Here is a 20,480-nt window from a genome sequence, read left to right on the forward strand (position 1 = left end):
GCCGCTGTAGTCTGTTTGGCAACAATTGTGAAAAGGGCTTTAGTTCACTGTTGAAAGTGTTTCTCATCTTCAATTTCACTATTTTGACAGATTTGGCAATTTCTGTCAGACACATTTAATTTGTATTTAATGTATCTACCAAGTTTCAATTAATGTGGATATTAAAAAAAGTGCAGACAAATTTGGGCGAGAAAGTCTGGTGGTGAAAAGGTAAGTGAGTTTTTCAAATGACATTTAACTTCTCCTGGGCTACAGTGTGGCTGCCGCCCTCTATTGGCAGATTTGAAATGTTCTTTCTTAGAATGTTGGAAGAGCCTCGCGAAACAAACAGATCAAATAGCTTCACCTTCGCGGCGGTGTGCCATTACGCATAGAAAATAGTTCTTTTTGTTTCATGAATTTTATGCATTTGTAGACTCCTTGTTGTGTTTGGGGTCTTTTATTGATAGTAATAATTATTTTGTGTTGTATTTTGAATACTTTTACTCATTACTTATTTGATCTTTCTGAGTGACTTGCCCTATTGTATCCATTTGCCTTTTTGCCATTTGTTGATACATACTAGACAAGAAAGCTGTTTTCTGTTATGTCACTGTGAATTTCGGATACTTTCGATTATCCCAAGGCTTTACAGGTCGCCAATGAGGTAAATATGTGCCCATAATGTATCTGTTGCATTTACACTATTTTCGCCTTCTTTTTGTTCAAGATTTATCTTGTTATCAAGTATTTTAGATGTTTTGAGTAGATCGGAAAAACGGTCATTTGTTACTATTATTCGACATACATAGCATATCGTTACCGTTAAAGTCCTATTATAAACCGCGGTTTATATTACAATGTATCAATTTAAAAATTGGGATCAAAAGCTCAAGTTCGGGGTGCGGTTTCTATTACGTACATATTGCAATCACTAAATGGGCGTGGTCATTTTTTGTCCACAACACATGCACAAAACAAACAATACACCGTACAATCTCTTGAATAGGCGTCGGGGAAAAGTGAAAGGCCTTATTTTGGTTCTAAAATCGGCGTTACGAAATGTTGAAAAATTACAGTCAATCAAAAAAAAATTCTACATGATACAAAAATACTCAGTATTTTTAATGTAATATGCATTTATTTTTTTAATTTTCTTGGTAACGAAAAGTATATTCTAACAGAAGTTTCAAATAAAAACACGAATGCACTGCTTAGTAGCAAATGATCACATATAAACGGTAGCTCGATCCGGCCATGCTGCTGGTCACAAGTGAATAACTTACTTGTTTTCGAAGTGTTGATATTGGTGATTATTATTTAGTAGTGATTACAATAACGCACGAAAAATAAATTCGTTGAATTGTTATAAAATGCAAGTAAAATTCAACTTAGTTTCCCCGTAAGCGAATGATTTCAGTCACATGTAAACAGCCGATACGATATCCGCCATGCTTTTGAATGCTCACGTGACGTATTATTGATCGGATAGGTCAAGTCGCCCACGTGTCTAAATTACATAGCTCATTTAAATATGTTAATGACAGTTCAGCGACCTCATGGTGAACGCAACACGGAAGAGATTTACTGATAATGTAGTGCGATCTTTTTAAATCAAGAAATTATTTGTTTTCGAAAGATAAATTATTCTTCAATGCTCAGTTTAACACTTTTACGGTGATAAATGCTCATTGTCTAAAACTTACTAAACACAGACGTATTCAGAAAGAGTATTGACAGAGGTTGCCGCCAGAACAAAAGCAGTTTCATTGCCTGTCTGACATCTTATCACCGCTGAACAATAAATAGGTGTGAATATTTTTAGGCATGTTGTCGAAACAAATGAATAGGACTAGGAACAATGCCGTTTTGGAACAGCTGGTTGAAACAATGAAGTCAGTTCACGGTCTTGTTGAATTGGGGGTGCGGTTAGTAATAGGTACTTTTCAAGTTTTCATTTTTGTTAAGAACTCTTTAACCCCGAAGCCGGAATTGGGGGTGCGGTTACTATTACGTATGCGGTTTATATTAGGACTTTAACGGCACTATAAATTGCTACGTTATTGTTATTTGTATTTATCTGTATTTTTCAGTTTTTAGGGAGCTTAAGATTGTGAATACGATGTTCATGAATGTGCTTGGTTTTACACTACTGATCGTTCGCTGTATAGTGTTAAGCAGACCTGCACTGTTGCTTGAATAAATCACATCTCCAGTATACGAAACTCTTGTAGACTTGTCACTTTAAAGTAAAGCTCTTGATGATACATACTGGACTATCAAATTATCTGTACAAACGCAGCTTGCATTAGAATTTATAGAAAATTTATGTTGGTTTGTCTTTGTCATTTTTTTATCATCTCGCAATTCAATTAACATCTTTAAATCACGCGAGCTCTTAATTGCAGACCATACATTTGCATACCCTTTTATTATAAATGATTGATATTGTGTATTCTCGGCATTTTATTTATTTTTTATGTCGTTAGTGGCGCTGTACACCCACGCTGTCAAATCATAAATGCCCGTCGACAAGCGTGTGACAAGATTGAAAACCTCACCTGATTTTGCAATTTCTCGTGAAGACGTCTCCAGTAGACTCGTGGCACACCAGATGTCAAAAGCTGAATTTCGTGCAAAGTACAGAACGCACCAAAACCGTCATCGCCCCGAGCATCGCTACTGTCGACACCAAACAGATCGTCCATGCTGATTTATTGTGCCGCAAAAGGGTGATATTATATTTAGTCGTGAAATAACGTTTAACTACAATACAGTTTTATTTTCAGTACAATTGTCTGTGCGTTATATCTATTAAATATGATTCTTGTCTGGCAAACATTTTAATACATTGAATAATTAGTTTCCTAACTCGTTGGAATGTCGTTATGGCTGTCGCAAACCGTGCATTATATATGCAAATATTATTGATCTAGAGTATTTCTGTGTACGTTGTGTAAGCGGGACATTCAGTTCTTTGTTGTGGCTAGTTAGCTGCTAAAATCGAAAGACATTTCGTCCCACTAGGTAAGAATTTCATTTATATCGTCTTTGAACATTTAATGTGTTAATTTCAGTGAACTCAGTGTCGCATTTAAAACATCCAGGGCCCGGTACAACGAACATTACATTACAAATACAATGCCAGTATGTAGTTACGTATCATTGCGTTGGGGTTTCTGCACAGTACTGGAAAAAAACTCCTCTTCCCTCCCTTTTGTTGGTACGGACATGTGCGGGATAGAGCAAACTCGAATGACTTCATCACGCTGTTATAACGATAATTGTTATAATTTGAGTCTAAGATTGCAAACACGCAAAGACGACATTTGTCATGTCAAGTGCCCCAACTTGGCCTTCAATGGGTTGTAGTAGTACAAGTACTTAGGGGTAGACCATTATTTATGCGGGGATGTGGTAAAATTAATAGTGGGGACATTTATTTAAAATGTTTTTGTTGTACAATTTAATTAATGCATATTTTCATATTTGTGGTTTTATTATAATAGCTGCCTGGCATCCGTAAAAGGTTCTATAATTGTCCCAAGCAAAGGTAAACAAATTTATTATTTTTTTGTAATTAAAGCGAGAGGGTCATCACCTGCGCATACACAGTCCCAAACAATGATAACAACACACGCTAACAACGCAAAGGCTCATGGGTTGACGCTTGTTTGTAAACAACGACACGCTATGGCCATCTGACGCATGCGCGGGTGACGACTCCCCCGCTTTAAGATTATCATCACCTCAACAAGGTTGATTTGTATCAGTTTTAAACCCAGAATGACCTTACATTGTACTCGCTTCATCGTAATGCAATATTTAAAACCACTGTAACTGAGGTTGAAGAAGATTGTTTAATTTTATAAATAATAATTTTATAATAATAATAATTATAAATAATGTACATGGTCCGGTGCCATAATTTGTATGTGTAATCCTAGTCCATGGACTTGTAGACTCACCTCTGTGCATCATTACCTTCACAATGTATCGCTGACATGTCTAGAACACTCAAAATACACTAGTACATCATGTTTCAGATATGCACGATTCAATTCAAGTTGGCCAAATATTTGTCATTTTAGTGCTGTTTTGGAACAGGATTCTGGATTTTGGTCAAACTTGGTACATTCATTATAGAACTTTCATGCATATAACTTCACAGATCGAATCAAATTGAAACTGGTCAAGTTGTGGCCATTTTGTTGTCTGTGATTGACTCTACATCGATCATATTTCAGTAATTACAGCTTTGATTTCTATTGTCACTTCATTAATATATATCACATTTTTTCTCTTGTACATTGTGTATTTTTAGAAATCATGGTCAAGGTGTTCAATAATTTAATTATGTTCATTTTATTTTAATCTCATCAAAGATTGATAATTTCATCCTTGGGGTAAACTAGAATGGATAAAGAAGAGATTGTTAGAAATGCATTGTCAGAATTCTTACAAAGTAACTCAGGAGCTACCTCAATCAGGTACATGTATAAATGTAAATCATTGCATATACCCATACATGTCACAGTGATTCAGATGATCACATGCGTTTAGTCAGCCACCTGTCTGTTTGTCATTTTAGACAGACACTCTACATTTTAAACAGGTGCTAAATTTCATTTGACTAGCAAAATATTTACAAACCTGTCCAATTTTTCATTGTAAAATTTGCTGTAAATATAAAAATGATTATAAATTATCAACAAAAAATAGACTATGGCTACATACTAGTAACTGCTATTTTTCATTGTGATAATGTTCTTAGGCAGACACTTTTCAATTTTCTGGCTATAACACTAACAATAAAAATTTGCTGAAATTTTATCAAAATTTTGTTCAGTCATTTCAGACAAATGGCCTACATTTGTAAGGATTTTCTGTTAAATTTGCTGTTTTAATATAGTTAGAAATTTCCCATAATGCTTGTTACCAATAGGGGATTCTCCGTTCAACTGCGAGATCTCGTGAGTTGCATGATAGAAGCGCATTGAACGTCTGCCGCAAAAATTGAGTGATTTGATTTTGAACTTGAATTTCTTTATTTCGTAGCTCATATCAACCGGGCTGATCTTCGACAGAGGAATATTGCTTTCAAAAACCCTTACTTAATCAAAATTGCCTATAATCAAATGTGGACAGCACATTATTAAGCATGGAAATATCCCCAAAATACTTTCGCGCTTGTCGAATCCCACGCGATGTTTGACGCCACTACGACGCTATGACCTTTGTTTGTCCTGTTTTTACGTTTGATTTCACGCATAACGCGTGATTCTCGCAGTGAACGGAAAATGGTCAATTTGAACAACATTCATCAACTCATTTTGCGACAACTAAATTCTTGTGTCAGTATAGTATGTCCATCTGTTTCATTTTCATTGTATTGTTTGGCTTCCTCTAACCCTTCACCAGTCATCAGTGGCGAATTCTATTTAGATTTGGATACTTTAAATTATGTCACTTTTTAATTATTCAGAGAAAATTGTCAATCAATTTAAGCATGTCATCATCCAGAAAAAGGTACATTTACATTGAAGACAAGGAAAACGTACATTTCAGTTTCCAATTTCATGACAAATTCATTTTTCATTTAGTAGATAAGTAGATAATTTGAAAACTATGTAGTACATTGTAATAGCCTATTTGGCTAGAACTACATTGTCCTTAGTGTCATTAGTGGAAGTCTGAAATTGCTAGGTTCAGTCTACTTGCCGCATACATGAATAACCATGGTACATGTACAGACAGAAGTCTAAGTACTACAAGAAACAAAAAAAAAAACATCTTTTATACTTTTACTAAATGTGTGCATGTTCTTGTTTTCACAGCACAATTGATGACATTGTTTTAAGTTATTTAGTTAGTGTTTTAGAAGATTTAGACACAGAAGATGAATTTGATGTTGATGAGTTCACTGAGATGATGGAAGCATACATTCCAGGGTTTGCAGATATCAACAGGTAAAATAAAAAGTGATTTTTAAATATCTATTATTTAAAATTGTCATACTTGTCATACATCTATTGTCAGCACATAAAATTCATTATTGACTTACAGTTAGTAATTAAATCCTTGTTTTCTTTATTACGCATGCATAGTTTTAGTATTTACAAAATCAAAACATAAAAATAGCACATATGCCAAAACCTAAAATGTGTGTCTATGGTTAAAATAAGTAAAACTATTTTTTGGTTTGTTGCTATTGTTCTAACAGTCGACTTGTATCTTCAATAGTGGATGTTTTTTGTTCAATATTCACTTGTACTAGACAAGTACTCTGTTTTAGTTCCAAACAGTATTCATTTACTCGTTTTGTTTTTGTTTTCAACCATGTCCATAGACTGGGGATTTTTCGGAACTAGTTTCTCATATGTATTAACTACATGTATCAGTTGATGGCTGTTCGAGGTCTCAGCTGAAGTAAACAATCTTGGTCACAGTTTTCTTGAATCAAGACCCAAAATTGGTCAATAACTACCATTAGTGTCCTCATAGCTGTATTTTAACTAGTGATGTTTTAATGATTTGCTACACAACAAATGTGATTTTTCGGGTATATGCAATATTACATGTATTGAATGTATGTGTACCTTTATAATTGAGTAAATATAGTAATGTTCAGTTCAGTTTATTCAGTATAATAAAACATATAGATGTAGTTATAGTTACCTCAGTATCAGTTAATATTCAAGTCGTCACCTGCGCATGCGACAGACTGCCATAGCATGTCATTGTTTACAAACAAGCATCTACCCATGAGTCTTAGCGTTCTTAGCGTGCGTTGTTATCCTCAGGTGACACCCCTCCGATAACAGTTGCAATAACCATCAAAGGAATTATTGACCTCTGCTGTGCCTTGATCAATAATTTTATTTTTGGTTCATAAATCCACTCTGGTAACTGCCATTTTGTTCTATTAATAGCACCAACACTTACATAAACTAGAGAGTTATTTAAAGCAAGGGTCAATATAATGATTCAGTGTACAACAAATAATAATATACCGGTCTATATAAGATTTGTTATTAGTCCATGTTGAGATGAATTATGCGTGTAGATTTACCTCTGTGTTTCATGGTGGCTGCCTGGTGGCCATTTTAATGCTCAAGATGCACCTAAATCAGGCATTACTGTTTTTCACCAGAACTGTTTCTTGGAATAATTTGCATAGATGAATTTCATTCCATTTTACTGTATTTTGTTTCAGTGCTCAAATCTGTGAGTGGATGTTTGAACTTGCAGAAAAACTATCAGGGCACAATGAGAAAGGTAATTTCTTACACAATAATGAAGAATTTTTTGTTCTAAGTTTTCAACGATCTTTTTGTGTATAATTTTAATTTAAATTAATAAATTAGCTGTGTTATGTATCATGTTTAGAAATAAAGGTTTTCTGTAAGTGAGAAAGATGACTGAGTTTTTTTTCACCTTTTTCTTTGGCCACTCAGAGAATACTCCTCCAAGTACTGAGGCGCAAAGGTTTAATCATAAAGAAATTCCTGATGCAAGTACCTCAACAGAATGCAGTGGAACACTTCAAGAGCAAAATACCTCACTAGAAAACACAGCTGACTGTGAGAGCACATTACACACTAAATCATTTACATGTATACAGGTGAGTCATTGGGTCAGAGATTTTTTTAAAGAAGGGAACAGGGCCGCAGCGCCCTCATGCCGTGGCCATGCGCCCCCTTACCCTGAGGAGCAGATCTTCTGGCAACCATAAAATTCTGATTGACTAGGGATCACATGTGGCCACAGTCTTCAACTGTGTCCTGTCTAATAGTCATTTTGGCCCCAAGGAAGCGATAGAATGCTCCATTTTAACTTATATTCCTCAAAAACTCTACACCCTGGTAGGCAGAACCCTATATCCCCCACATGGTGGTGCCGCTGAACTGCGTGCTCCCTCTTGCAGTTTTTTTCTAGAAAACTCCTGATTGGGTCATTGTACATTCATATGCATGCTACACTGTTCTCAATGTATGATTTTAAACATTTTACAGGGCCATTTTTTGGAAGATCTTTGTAATCCCTTCAAAACTAACACTACTGAACCAAATAAGTATCACTGACTAATACATGTAAAGTGTTATCATGTGCATGTCGCTATTATTGGCAGAATAGTACTCAAACTCTGGCTGAGTGTGCCACAGACTCAATGGAAAGACCAAATCTATTGGCTTAGAATCATTCACTAAGGCATGTGACTTTGAGCGAACTTTGGTTGAGGTTCTCCGATACAGTGTCATAATGCAATTATAATAGGAAGATGGTCACACAGCCCTGTCACATAGTCGCATATATCGAATATAGTTTCTGTAGTAGAATGCTTGATATAGTGTATACCGGTAATATAGTGTATAATGTCCACACTTGTACTTGCAAAAAAATGCAAATACATTTGGATGAGAAAGTCTGCTGACACTGATTTTTTTCCACTTATTTCTGCTGTCCAAAGACTTCTTGTCATTACTGTGCCTTACATGCATATATAATACTTGCTAATTCTTCTTTTAGGTTCCAGACACCCCTGATGATGCAATAAGGATTTTACTAGAAATGTTCCCAGCATGCACCACTATTGAAGCACAGCATTGTTTATCTGTAACCCATGGCAACACAGATGATGCAGCTCAGCTCATCTTACACAGACAAGAAGCAGGAGATGATGATGACACAATTACCATGACAAGACAGGTACATTAACCTTTATCCTTCAAATTATATTGAAATTATGAGCAAGGTATTTATTCAAAATAGAAAATCATTGTTGGTAGATATCAATATTAGTCTCCTACAGGCATTGTGTCTACATAAATGCATTTCCTTATGTGTAACATTATGTACTTCAACAGGATTGGTAAAGTCATGTCAGAGACATTTCTATGGAATAGCATTCATTAAAACTAAAAGGGCAACAGTCAGCCAATTTGAATCCAATCTGCAAAACAAAGTGATATCCATCAAGGTCCATTAATGTCTAATGTATCAAGTTTGAAAGAAATCCGTCTGTAAACATGATGTGGTTCTGAATGACAGAAATGCTTGATCTTGCTTGCAAATGGCTGCCATTGTTAGCCATCGTGAACCAGATCACAAAATGAATGCATGTACTGCACATACATGTATGTACCCTATAAAGGTATATGATGTAGGTGTGTAAAGTGAATATGATCTGTCCAGACATGAGGTCAATCAATACTGTAAATCTGAGAATAAAAAAAGACATGTAGTGTGGAATGATACATGTATGAATTGTAAATTGTGGAAGGAGGTAGATTATGGATCAACACAGGACAGTTATGTCTTCATTGTCTTCCATTATAGGAGCATCAACCGGGAAGAAAATGTCAACAAGTTGAAAAAGATGATAAACAAGTAAAAGATTCAATTTTAAAATATGCTTATATTGGATGTGATGAAGATGATAGAGAGCATAACCCAGCACAACCTAAGTGGGTAAGTATAATCCAAGTGGGTAAGTACAGCTCAAGTGGGTAAACACAACCCAAATAGGCAAGTACAATGTACAACCTAGCACAGCCCAAGTGGGTGAGTACATCCCAAGTGGGTAAGTTCATCCAAGCACAGCCCAAGTGGGTGAGTACAACCCAGTACAGCTCAAGTGGGTGAGTACAACCCAAGTGGGTAAGTACAACCCTTGTGGGTAAGTACATTAGCACAACACGGCCAATGTGGATGGTAAGTGCAATCAAGTACAGCCCATGTAATTATTAGTAAAACCCAGCACAGCTCAATGAAGTGGTAAACACAACCCAGCACAGCCCAAATGAGTGTTGGTGTGGTACATGAGCACAAATAATTTTCAGTTATATGGTATGTGGTCCAATGAACCACTTGTACAGGCAAGCTGTTACAAAATGTGGTAAACATGGCTGTCATCACTTGTACAGTTACAAATTTTGTAAACATGGCTGTCATTACTAGTACAGTTACTAATTTTGTAAACATGGCTGTCATTACTAGTACAGTTACTAATTTTGTAAACATGGCTGTCATTACTAGTACAGTTACTAATTTTGTAAACATGGCTGTCATTACTAGTACAGTTACACATTTTGTAAACATGGCTGTCATTACTAGTACAGTTACACATTTTGTAAACATGGCTGTCATTACTAGTACAGTTACAAATTTTGTAAACATGGCTGTCATTACTAGTACAGTTACTAATTTTGTAAACATGGCTGTCATTACTAGTACAGTTACTAATTTTGTAAACATGGCAGTCATTACTAGTACAGTTACTTATTTTGTAAACATGGCTGTCATTACTAGTACAGTTACTAATTTTGTAAACATGGCTGTCATTACTAGTACAGTTACTAATTTTGTAAACATGGCTGTCATTACTAGTACAGTTACTAATTTTGTAAACATGGCTGTCATTACTAGTACAGAAAGTTACTAATTTTGTAAACATGGCTGTCATTACTAGTACAGTTACTAATTTTGTAAACATGGCTGTCATTACTAGTACAGTTACTAATTTTGTAAACATGGCTGTCATTACTAGTACAGTTACTAATTTTGTAAACATGGCTGTCATTACTAGTACAGTTACTAATTTTGTAAACATGGCTGTCATTACTAGTACAGTTACTAATTTTGTAAATATGGCTGTCATTACTAGTACAGTTACTAATTTTGTAAACATGGCTGTCATTAATATAACAGTTACTAATTTTGTAAACATGGCTGTCATTACTAGTACAGTTACTAATTTTGTAAACATGGCTGTCATTACTAGTACAGTTACTAATTTTGTAAACATGGCTGTCATTACTAGTGCAGTTACTTATTTTGTAAACATGGCTGTCATTAATAGTACAGTTACTAATTTTGTAAACATGGCTGTCATTACTAGTACAGTTACTAATTTTGTAAACATGGCTGTCATTACTAGTACAGTTACTAATTTTGTAAACATGGCTGTCATTACTAGTACAGAAAGTTACTAATTTTGTAAACATGGCTGTCATTACTAGTACAGTTACTAATTTTGTAAACATGGCTGTCATTACTAGTACAGTTACTAATTTTATAAACATGGCTGTCATTACTAGTACAGAAAGTTACTAATTTTGTAAACATGGCTGCCATTTCTTGTAAAGAAAGTTACTAATTTTGTAAACATGGCTGGCATTATTAGTACAGTTACTAATTTTGTAAACATGGCTGTCATTACTAGTACAGTTACTAATTTTGTAAACATGGCTGTCATTACTAGTACAGTTACTAATTTTGTAAACATGGCTGTCATTACTAGTACAGAAAGTTACTAATTTTGTAAACATGGCTGTCATTACTAGTACAGTTACTAATTTTGTAAACATGGCTGTCATTACTAGTACAGAAAGTTACTAATTTTGTAAACATGGCTGCCATTACTTGTAAAGAAAGTTACTAATTTTGTAAACATGGCTGTCATTACTAGTACAGTTACTAATTTTGTAAACATGGCTGTCATTACTAGTACAGTTACTAATTTTGTAAACATGGCTGTCATTACTAGTACAGTTACTAATTTTGTAAACATGGCTGTCATTACTAGTACAGTTACTAATTTTGTAAACATGGCTGTCATTACTAGTACAGTTACTAATTTTGTAAACATGGCTGTCATTACTAGTACAGTTACTAATTTTGTAAATATGGCTGTCATTACTAGTACAGTTACTAATTTTGTAAACATGGCTGTCATTAATATAACAGTTACTAATTTTGTAAACATGGCTGTCATTACTAGTACAGTTACTAATTTTGTAAACATGGCTGTCATTACTAGTACAGTTACTAATTTTGTAAACATGGCTGTCATTACTAGTGCAGTTACTTATTTTGTAAACATGGCTGTCATTACTAGTACAGTTACTAATTTTGTAAACATGGCTGTCATTACTAGTACAGTTACTAATTTTGTAAACATGGCTGTCATTACTAGTACAGTTACTAATTTTGTAAACATGGCTGTCATTACTAGTACAGAAAGTTACTAATTTTGTAAACATGGCTGTCATTACTAGTACAGTTACTAATTTTGTAAACATGGCTGTCATTACTAGTACAGTTACTAATTTTATAAACATGGCTGTCATTACTAGTACAGAAAGTTACTAATTTTGTAAACATGGCTGCCATTTCTTGTAAAGAAAGTTACTAATTTTGTAAACATGGCTGTCATTATTAGTACAGTTACTAATTTTGTAAACATGGCTGTCATTACTAGTACAGTTACTAATTTTGTAAACATGGCTGTCATTACTAGTACAGTTACTAATTTTGTAAACATGGCTGTCATTACTAGTACAGAAAGTTACTAATTTTGTAAACATGGCTGTCATTACTAGTACAGTTACTAATTTTGTAAACATGGCTGTCATTACTAGTACAGAAAGTTACAAATTTTGTAAACATGGCTGCCATTACTTGTAAAGAAAGTTACTAATTTTGTAAACATGGCTGTCATTACTAGTACAGTTACTAATTTTGTAAACATGGCTGTCATTACTAGTACAGTTACTAATTTTGTAAACATGGCTGTCATTACTAGTACAGTTACTAATTTTGTAAACATGGCTGTCATTACTAGTACAGTTACTAATTTTGTAAACATGGCTGTCATTAATATTACAGTTACTAATTTTATAAACATGGCTGTCATTACTAGTACAGTTACTAATTTTGTAAACATGGCTGTCATTACTAGTACAGTTACACATTTTGTAAACATGGCTGTCATTACTAGTACAGTTACAAATTTTGTAAACATGGCTGTCATTACTAGTACAGTTACTAATTTTGTAAACATGGCTGTCATTACTAGTACAGTTACTAATTTTGTAAACATGGCTGTCATTACTAGTATAGTTACTTATTTTGTAAACATGGCTGTCATTACTAGTACAGAAAGTTACTAATTTTGTAAACATGGCTCTCATTACTAGTACAGTTACTAATTTTGTAAACATGGCTGTCATTACTAGTACAGTTACTAATTTTGTAAACATGGCTGTCATTACTAGTACAGTTACTAATTTTGTAAACATGGCTGTCATTACTAGTACAGAAAGTTACTAATTTTGTAAACATGGCTGTCATTACTAGTACAGTTACTAATTTTGTAAACATGGCTGTCATTACTAGTACAGTTACTAATTTTATAAACATGGCTGTCATTACTAGTACAGAAAGTTACTAATTTTGTAAACATGGCTGTCATTACTAGTACAGTTACTAATTTTATAAACATGGCTGTCATTACTAGTACAGAAAGTTACTAATTTTGTAAACATGGCTGCCATTACTTGTAAAGAAAGTTACTAATTTTGTAAACATGGCTGTCATTATTAGTACAGTTACTAATTTTGTAAACATGGCTGTCATTACTAGTACAGTTACTAATTTTGTAAACATGGCTGTCATCACTAGTACAGTTACTAATTTTGTAAACATGGCTGTCATTACTAGTACAGTTACTAATTTTGTAAACATGGCTGTCATTACTAGTACAGTTACTTATTTTGTAAACATGGCTGTCATTACTAGTACAGAAAGTTACTAATTTTGTAAACATGGCTCTCATTACTAGTACAGTTACTAATTTTGTAAACATGGCTGTCATTACTAGTACAGTTACTAATTTTGTAAACATGGCTGTCATTACTAGTACAGTTACTAATTTTGTAAACATGGCTGTCATTACTAGTACAGAAAGTTACTAATTTTGTAAACATGGCTGTCATTACTAGTACAGTTACTAATTTTGTAAACATGGCTGTCATTACTAGTACAGTTACTAATTTTATAAACATGGCTGTCATTACTAGTACAGAAAGTTACTAATTTTGTAAACATGGCTGCCATTACTTGTAAAGAAAGTTACTAATTTTGTAAACATGGCTGTCATTATTAGTACAGTTACTAATTTTGTAAACATGGCTGTCATTACTAGTACAGTTACTAATTTTGTAAACATGGCTGTCATTACTAGTACAGTTACTAATTTTGTAAACATGGCTGTCATTACTAGTACAGAAAGTTACTAATTTTGTAAACATGGCTGTCATTACTAGTACAGTTACAAATTTTGTAAACATGGCTGTCATTACTAGTACAGTTACTAATTTTGTAAACATGGCTGTCATTACTAGTACAGAAAGTTACTAATTTTGTAAACATGGCTGCCATTACTTGTAAAGAAAGTTACTAATTTTGTAAACATGGCTGTCATTACTAGTACAGTTACTAATTTTGTAAACATGGCTGTCATTACTAGTACAGTTACTAATTTTGTAAACATGGCTGTCATTACTAGTACAGTTACTAATTTTGTAAACATGGCTGTCATTACTAGTACAGTTACTAATTTTGTAAACATGGCTGTCATTACTAGTACAGTTACTAATTTTGTAAACATGGCTGTCATTACTAGTACAGAAAGTTACTAATTTTGTAAACATGGCTGTCATTACTAGTACAGTTACTAATTTTGTAAACATGGCTGTCATTACTAGTACAGTTACTAATTTTATAAACATGGCTGTCATTACTAGTACAGAAAGTTACTAATTTTGTAAACATGGCTGCCATTACTTGTAAAGAAAGTTACTAATTTTGTAAACATGGCTGCCATTACTTGTAAAGAAAGTTACTAATTTTGTAAACATGGCTGTCATTACTTGTAAAGAAAGTTACTAATTTTGTAAACATGGCTGTCATTACTAGTACAGTTACTAATTTTGTAAACATGGCTGTCATTACTAGTACAGTTACTAATTTTGTAAACATGGCTGTCATTACTAGTACAGTTACTAATTTTGTAAACATGGCTGTCATTACTAGTACAGTTACTAATTTTGTAAACATGGCTGTCATTACTAGTACAGTTACTAATTTTGTAAACATGGCTGTCATTACTAGTACAGTTACTTATTTTGTAAACATGGCTCTCATTACTAGTACAGAAAGTTACTAATTTTGTAAACATGGCTCTCATTACTAGTACAGTTACTAATTTTGTAAACATGGCTGTCATTACTAGTACAGTTACTAATTTTGTAAACATGGCTGTCATTACTAGTACAGTTACTAATTTTGTAAACATGGCTGTCATTACTAGTACAGAAAGTTACTAATTTTGTAAACATGGCTGTCATTACTAGTACAGTTACTAATTTTGTAAACATGGCTGTCATTACTAGTACAGTTACTAATTTTGTAAACATGGCTGTCATTACTAGTACAGAAAGTTACTAATTTTGTAAACATGGCTGTCATTACTAGTACAGTTACTAATTTTGTAAACATGGCTGTCATTACTAGTACAGTTACTAATTTTATAAACATGGCTGTCATTACTAGTACAGAAAGTTACTAATTTTGTAAACATGGCTGCCATTACTTGTAAAGAAAGTTACTAATTTTGTAAACATGGCTGTCATTATTAGTACAGTTACTAATTTTGTAAACATGGCTGTCATTACTAGTACAGTTACTAATTTTGTAAACATGGCTGTCATTACTAGTACAGTTACTAATTTTGTAAACATGGCTGTCATTACTAGTACAGAAAGTTACTAATTTTGTAAACATGGCTGTCATTACTAGTACAGTTACAAATTTTGTAAACATGGCTGTCATTACTAGTACAGAAAGTTACTAATTTTGGAAACATGGCTGCCATTACTTGTAAAGAAAGTTACTAATTTTGTAAACATGGCTGTCATTACTAGTACAGTTACTAATTTTGTAAACATGGCTGTCATTACTAGTACAGTTACTAATTTTGTAAACATGGCTGTCATTATTAGTACAGTTACTAATTTTGTAAACATGGCTGTCATTACTAGTACAGAAAGTTACTAATTTTGTAAACATGGCTGTCATTACTAGTACAGTTACTAATTTTGTAAACATGGCTGTCATTACTAGTACAGTTACTAATTTTGTAAACATGGCTGTCATTACTAGTACAGAAAGTTACTAATTTTGTAAACATGGCTGTCATTACTAGTACAGTTACTAATTTTGTAAACATGGCTGTCATTACTAGTACAGTTACTAATTTTATAAACATGGCTGTCATTACTAGTACAGAAAGTTACTAATTTTGTAAACATGGCTGCCATTACTTGTAAAGAAAGTTACTAATTTTGTAAACATGGCTGTCATTATTAGTACAGTTACTAATTTTGTAAACATGGCTGTCATTACTAGTACAGTTACTAATTTTGTAAACATGGCTGTCATTACTAGTACAGTTACTAATTTTGTAAACATGGCTGTCATTACTAGTACAGAAAGTTACTAATTTTGTAAACATGGCTGTCATTACTAGTACAGTTACAAATTTTGTAAACATGGCTGTCATTACTAGTACAGAAAGTTACTAATTTTGGAAACATGGCTGCCATTACTTGTAAAGAAAGTTACTAATTTTGTAAACATGGCTGTCATTACTAGTACAGTTACTAATTTTGTAAACATGGCTGTCATTACTAGTACAGTTACTAATTTTGTAAACATGGCTGTCATTACTAGTACAGTTACTAATTTTGTAAACATGGCTGTCATTACTAGTACAGTTACAAATTTTGTAAACATGGCTGTCATTACTAGTACAGTTACAAATTTTGTAAACGTGGCTGTCATTACTAGTACAGTTACTAATTTTGTAAACATGGCTGTCATTACTAGTACAGTTACTAATTTTGTAAACATGGCTGTCATTACTAGTACAGTTACTAATTTTGTAAACATGGCTGTCATTACTAGTACAGTTACTAATTTTGTAAACATGGCTGTCATTACTAGTACAGTTACTAATTTTGTAAACATGGCTGTCATTACTAGTACAGTTACAAATTTTGTAAACATGGCTGTCATTACTAGTACAGTTACTAATTGTGTAAACATGGCTGTCATTACTAGTACAGTTACTAATTGTGTAAACATGGCTGTCATTACTAGTACAGTTACTAATTTTGTAAACATGGCTGTCATTACTAGTACAGTTACTAATTTTGTAAACATGGCTGTCATTACTAGTACAGTTACAAATTTTGTAAACATGGCTGTCATTACTAGTACAGTTATAAATTTTGTAAACATGGCAGTCATTACTAGTACAGTTACAAATTTTGTAAACATGGCTGTCATTACTAGTACAGTTACTAATTTTGTAAACATGGCTGTCATTACTAGTACAGAAAGTTACAAATTTTGTAAACATGGCTGTCATTACTAGTACAGAAAGTTACAAATTTTGTAAACATAGCTGTCATTACTTACCAAGTTATCTCCTCATATTTGTCTCATGTTTGGTGAGTAACTTATTTATCATATTTTTGTTGGCAGGAGGGTAAAAAAATGGTACGTTACCGGGACAACCAAGTTGTAAGTACAAAGGGTGAGCGGTTCCACGATGTGAAGAAGAATGATACTGATGAGATGAAGAAAACTTATATCAACTTAAAACCAGCACGACAGTACAGATTCCATTGACTACTTTCAGTAAATAACTTTTCACCTAGTCCGGCACGGCAGTACAGATTCCATCGTCTACCCTAAGTAATAAAATAACCGCAACGGTGATCTCATCATTTGTCAACTTCCATAAATTACAGTTACTGAAATACCATGTGTTAGTAAAACGAATCCACAACACATTGGCTGCCTTTGCGCTGTCCAAATGTAATTTACGTGTTAACTGACATTGATATATACATGTAGGACGCCTAGTGACTAACTATTTGGAACTAGTTGTATCAAATGAGCATTGACTGTATTTGGTTTATCATTTCAGTAGAAACGAATCCTGTTGCGATAGATTTAAGCCTTTACAAGTGGAATAATGTTGGTTCTAAAAAACAAACAAATGTATCTCGTGCAGTAGTGTATGACCTGTAAAGTCCCACTGATCAGCTCAGTCTTCATGTGCTTTTGAAGTGTGACTGAGTCCAGTAAGAGTTGTAGTTAGATGCTCAGTATTCTGGTGATCTGTTTTCAGTTTCCAGTCAAATAAAACTGTTTTCACCAAAAACTTGGCAAATATTATATGAACATTGACAACTGTAAATGACTTCATTTTCGCTTGGAATTAATTTTCGCTGATTCACTGAAAATAAAATCTAGCAAATATACCTTTTTTAGCTCCGCTGTCGACTTTGTCGAGCGGAGCTTATCATATGAGTGATTGTCCGTCGTCGTCGTCCGTCGTCGTCGTCCGTGTCAATGTTTTACTTTTTCGACTTCTTCTTGAAAACTACAAGCCTGAATGCTTTGATACTTGGTGTATATGTACCTTGGGTAGACCTCTCTCAGATTTGTTCATTTCATGATGATATCTTCAATTCTCTAATTTTGGTGAATATTTTTGTCATTTTTAGTAAAAAGTGATATTTTCGACTTCTTGTTGAAAACCGCAAGTGCAATTGCTTTGATATTACATATATAGGTACTACATGTGGACCTCTCTCAGATTTGTTCATTTTGTAATGATATCTTCAATTCTCTAATTTTGGTGAATATTTTTGTAATTTTTGGTAAAAAGTGATATTTTCGACTTCTTGTTGAAAACCGCAAGTCCAATTGCTTTGATATTACATATATAGGTACTACATGTGGACCTCTCTCAGATTTGTTCATTTTGTAATGATATCTTTAATTCTCTAATTTTGGTGAATATTTTTGTAATTTTTGGTAAAAAGTGATATTTTCGACTTCTTGTTGAAAACCGCAAGTCCAATTGCTTTGATATATTATACATATAGGTACTACATGTGGACCTCTCTCAGATTTGTTCATTTTCTAATGATATCTTCTGTTCTTTAATTGCCATGTGCATTGCTAACAGCGGAGCTATCTCAGCCGACAGACTGCTTGTTCCTATATTCTACATTCAACTTGTCAAAAATTAGTGAAAATAAATTCAATACAAATCACCCAAAAAGTCTTTTCAGCGAAAATTAATTCCAGCTATAATTAAGTATTTTACAGTAGATGATAAAGTTATTGAATAATTTCTCCCAAGTCTACAATGGGTGTAAAAGTGTGAAAACTATGTTAGTCATTATTTTCAAAAATATTTATAGTCAAAGGAATCTTACTTTATACTTGTCTGACTACATCTGACCAACTATATTAGCAAGCTTCATACCAAAAGCTCTCCTCTGATGTGATTTGTCAAGAGCATGCCTTACTTAAACATGCTATGTAACTCTGAGACCTCAACATTACTTGTTTAAGATAAGTGTATATATAGTCAGATTTAGTTATTGAAGCATGTATATCGACAATCATGCACTGAGACCATATGTTAATTGAAAGCGATCAGAGCTTTTTTATTTTCTTTAGCCCACAATGCATGGCTTGATGTTAACTTTCAAACTCAGTTGTTCCAAATTTGTTGGTTTCCGATATATTCAGTATAACCTGTGAAGGCAAGTGCATTCATATTTAAAGTGAGTATAGGGATACCTTAGTGTTTTTAACAGATTGAATAATAATTTATTGCAAAGTTAACTCCAATATGTACACATATTTTCAGATATATTTTTTGACATAGACAAAACAGCTGCCATTACCAATTTTTTATTTCCTGCATAAATAATTTTTTTTTTAATAGTGATGAAGTACTATCTTGACAAATAGTTTTCCATAATATGAGGTTATTACGAGGATACCTCAAAGTATGCATGAAGAAAGTACAGAGTATCGTCCAACGCGCAGCTTAGGTCGATGGGACGGTGTACTGTCTGAGTGCATACTTTGAGGTAACCTCGTAATAACTTTATTATTATACATCTTTTCCTTCCAAGGATACATCATGAGAATGCCGAAATCCAAAAGGTTTAGAACAGAATCAGCAAACTTCTTTGTCTGGAGTCTCGTCAAACCTTGGTGACAGCCATGTTTGTTGTCATTATATATTACGGCACGCTGCAACTTACGGCGTTATGGTGACAGATGTATAATAATTGTTGATATTCCCACTGACTTTAATTAGAAACATTCTTTGATATTTTTTGAATATTTTAGTTGATTGCTGTATGATTGTAACCAAATTCACCCTGCTTATGTTCATGACTATCACTCCACAGCAATTCTATTTATATTATGATCACATGTTCTGTATTTGCTCTATAGGAAGCACACATAGACCAAAATTTACATTATTTATCGACTTGAGCATTATAGGATAGTGGTCGTCACACAGTATGTGTTTGAAGTTTGCATAAACTAATGATGTATTTCTAAGTGTTGTATACGATGTAAGTCCCATATACAGGAAGTGGCGCAACGACCACTGCTCTTTAAAATACGACTTGCACCATAGACTTGCTTAGTGTAATTTACATAAGCACGCAGGGCAATTATAATAGTGCAAATATGGTATCTGTTTAAATCTAATAGGATTTAGTGAAAATAATGCATTTCAGTAAAATTTTATAGTTTCTATAGTTACC

At 33.5% G+C, this 20,480-nt stretch overlaps 2 protein-coding genes across 2 annotated transcripts in view; one reads left to right on the forward strand and one right to left on the reverse strand.

Annotated features, from left to right (window-relative positions):
- The window catches only part of LOC100368869 (tubulin--tyrosine ligase-like protein 12), a 47,767-nt gene extending 45,070 nt beyond the window's left edge, over positions 1-2,697 (reverse strand). The window contains exon 1 of the mRNA XM_085506465.1: positions 2,541-2,697. Coding sequence (XP_085362591.1) covers positions 2,541-2,687 — 147 coding nt within the window. The 5' untranslated portion in view covers positions 2,688-2,697. The remainder of the gene's footprint in view (positions 1-2,540) is intronic.
- A 197-nt stretch (positions 2,698-2,894) lies between these two features.
- LOC102803038 (CUE domain-containing protein 2-A-like) lies at positions 2,895-18,055 on the forward strand. Its single transcript, XM_006812484.3, has 9 exons — positions 2,895-3,006; positions 3,489-3,532; positions 4,365-4,469; positions 5,817-5,948; positions 7,196-7,257; positions 7,437-7,603; positions 8,509-8,688; positions 9,319-9,450; positions 17,371-18,055. Exons 3-9 carry the CDS (start codon positions 4,396-4,398, stop codon positions 17,515-17,517), a joined length of 894 nt encoding a protein of 297 aa, XP_006812547.1. The 5' UTR covers positions 2,895-3,006; positions 3,489-3,532; positions 4,365-4,395; the 3' UTR covers positions 17,518-18,055.
- The last annotated feature ends 2,425 nt before the right edge of the window (positions 18,056-20,480 follow it).

The sequence above is a fragment of the Saccoglossus kowalevskii genome, chromosome 12 (genome assembly GCF_978046115.1).
Source record: "Saccoglossus kowalevskii chromosome 12, keSacKowa6.1, whole genome shotgun sequence".
Classification (NCBI taxonomy): domain Eukaryota; kingdom Metazoa; phylum Hemichordata; class Enteropneusta; family Harrimaniidae; genus Saccoglossus; species Saccoglossus kowalevskii.

Coding starts and splice junctions, on each gene's coding strand:
- LOC102803038 (XM_006812484.3), top strand. CDS start 4,396: ATGGATAAAGAAGAGATTGTTAGAAATGCATTGTCAGAATTCTTACAA. Junction 4,470..5,816: donor TCAGGAGCTACCTCAATCAG/GTACATGTATAA, acceptor TTGTTTTCACAG/CACAATTGATGACATTGTTT. Junction 7,604..8,508: donor AATCATTTACATGTATACAG/GTGAGTCATTGG, acceptor TTCTTCTTTTAG/GTTCCAGACACCCCTGATGA.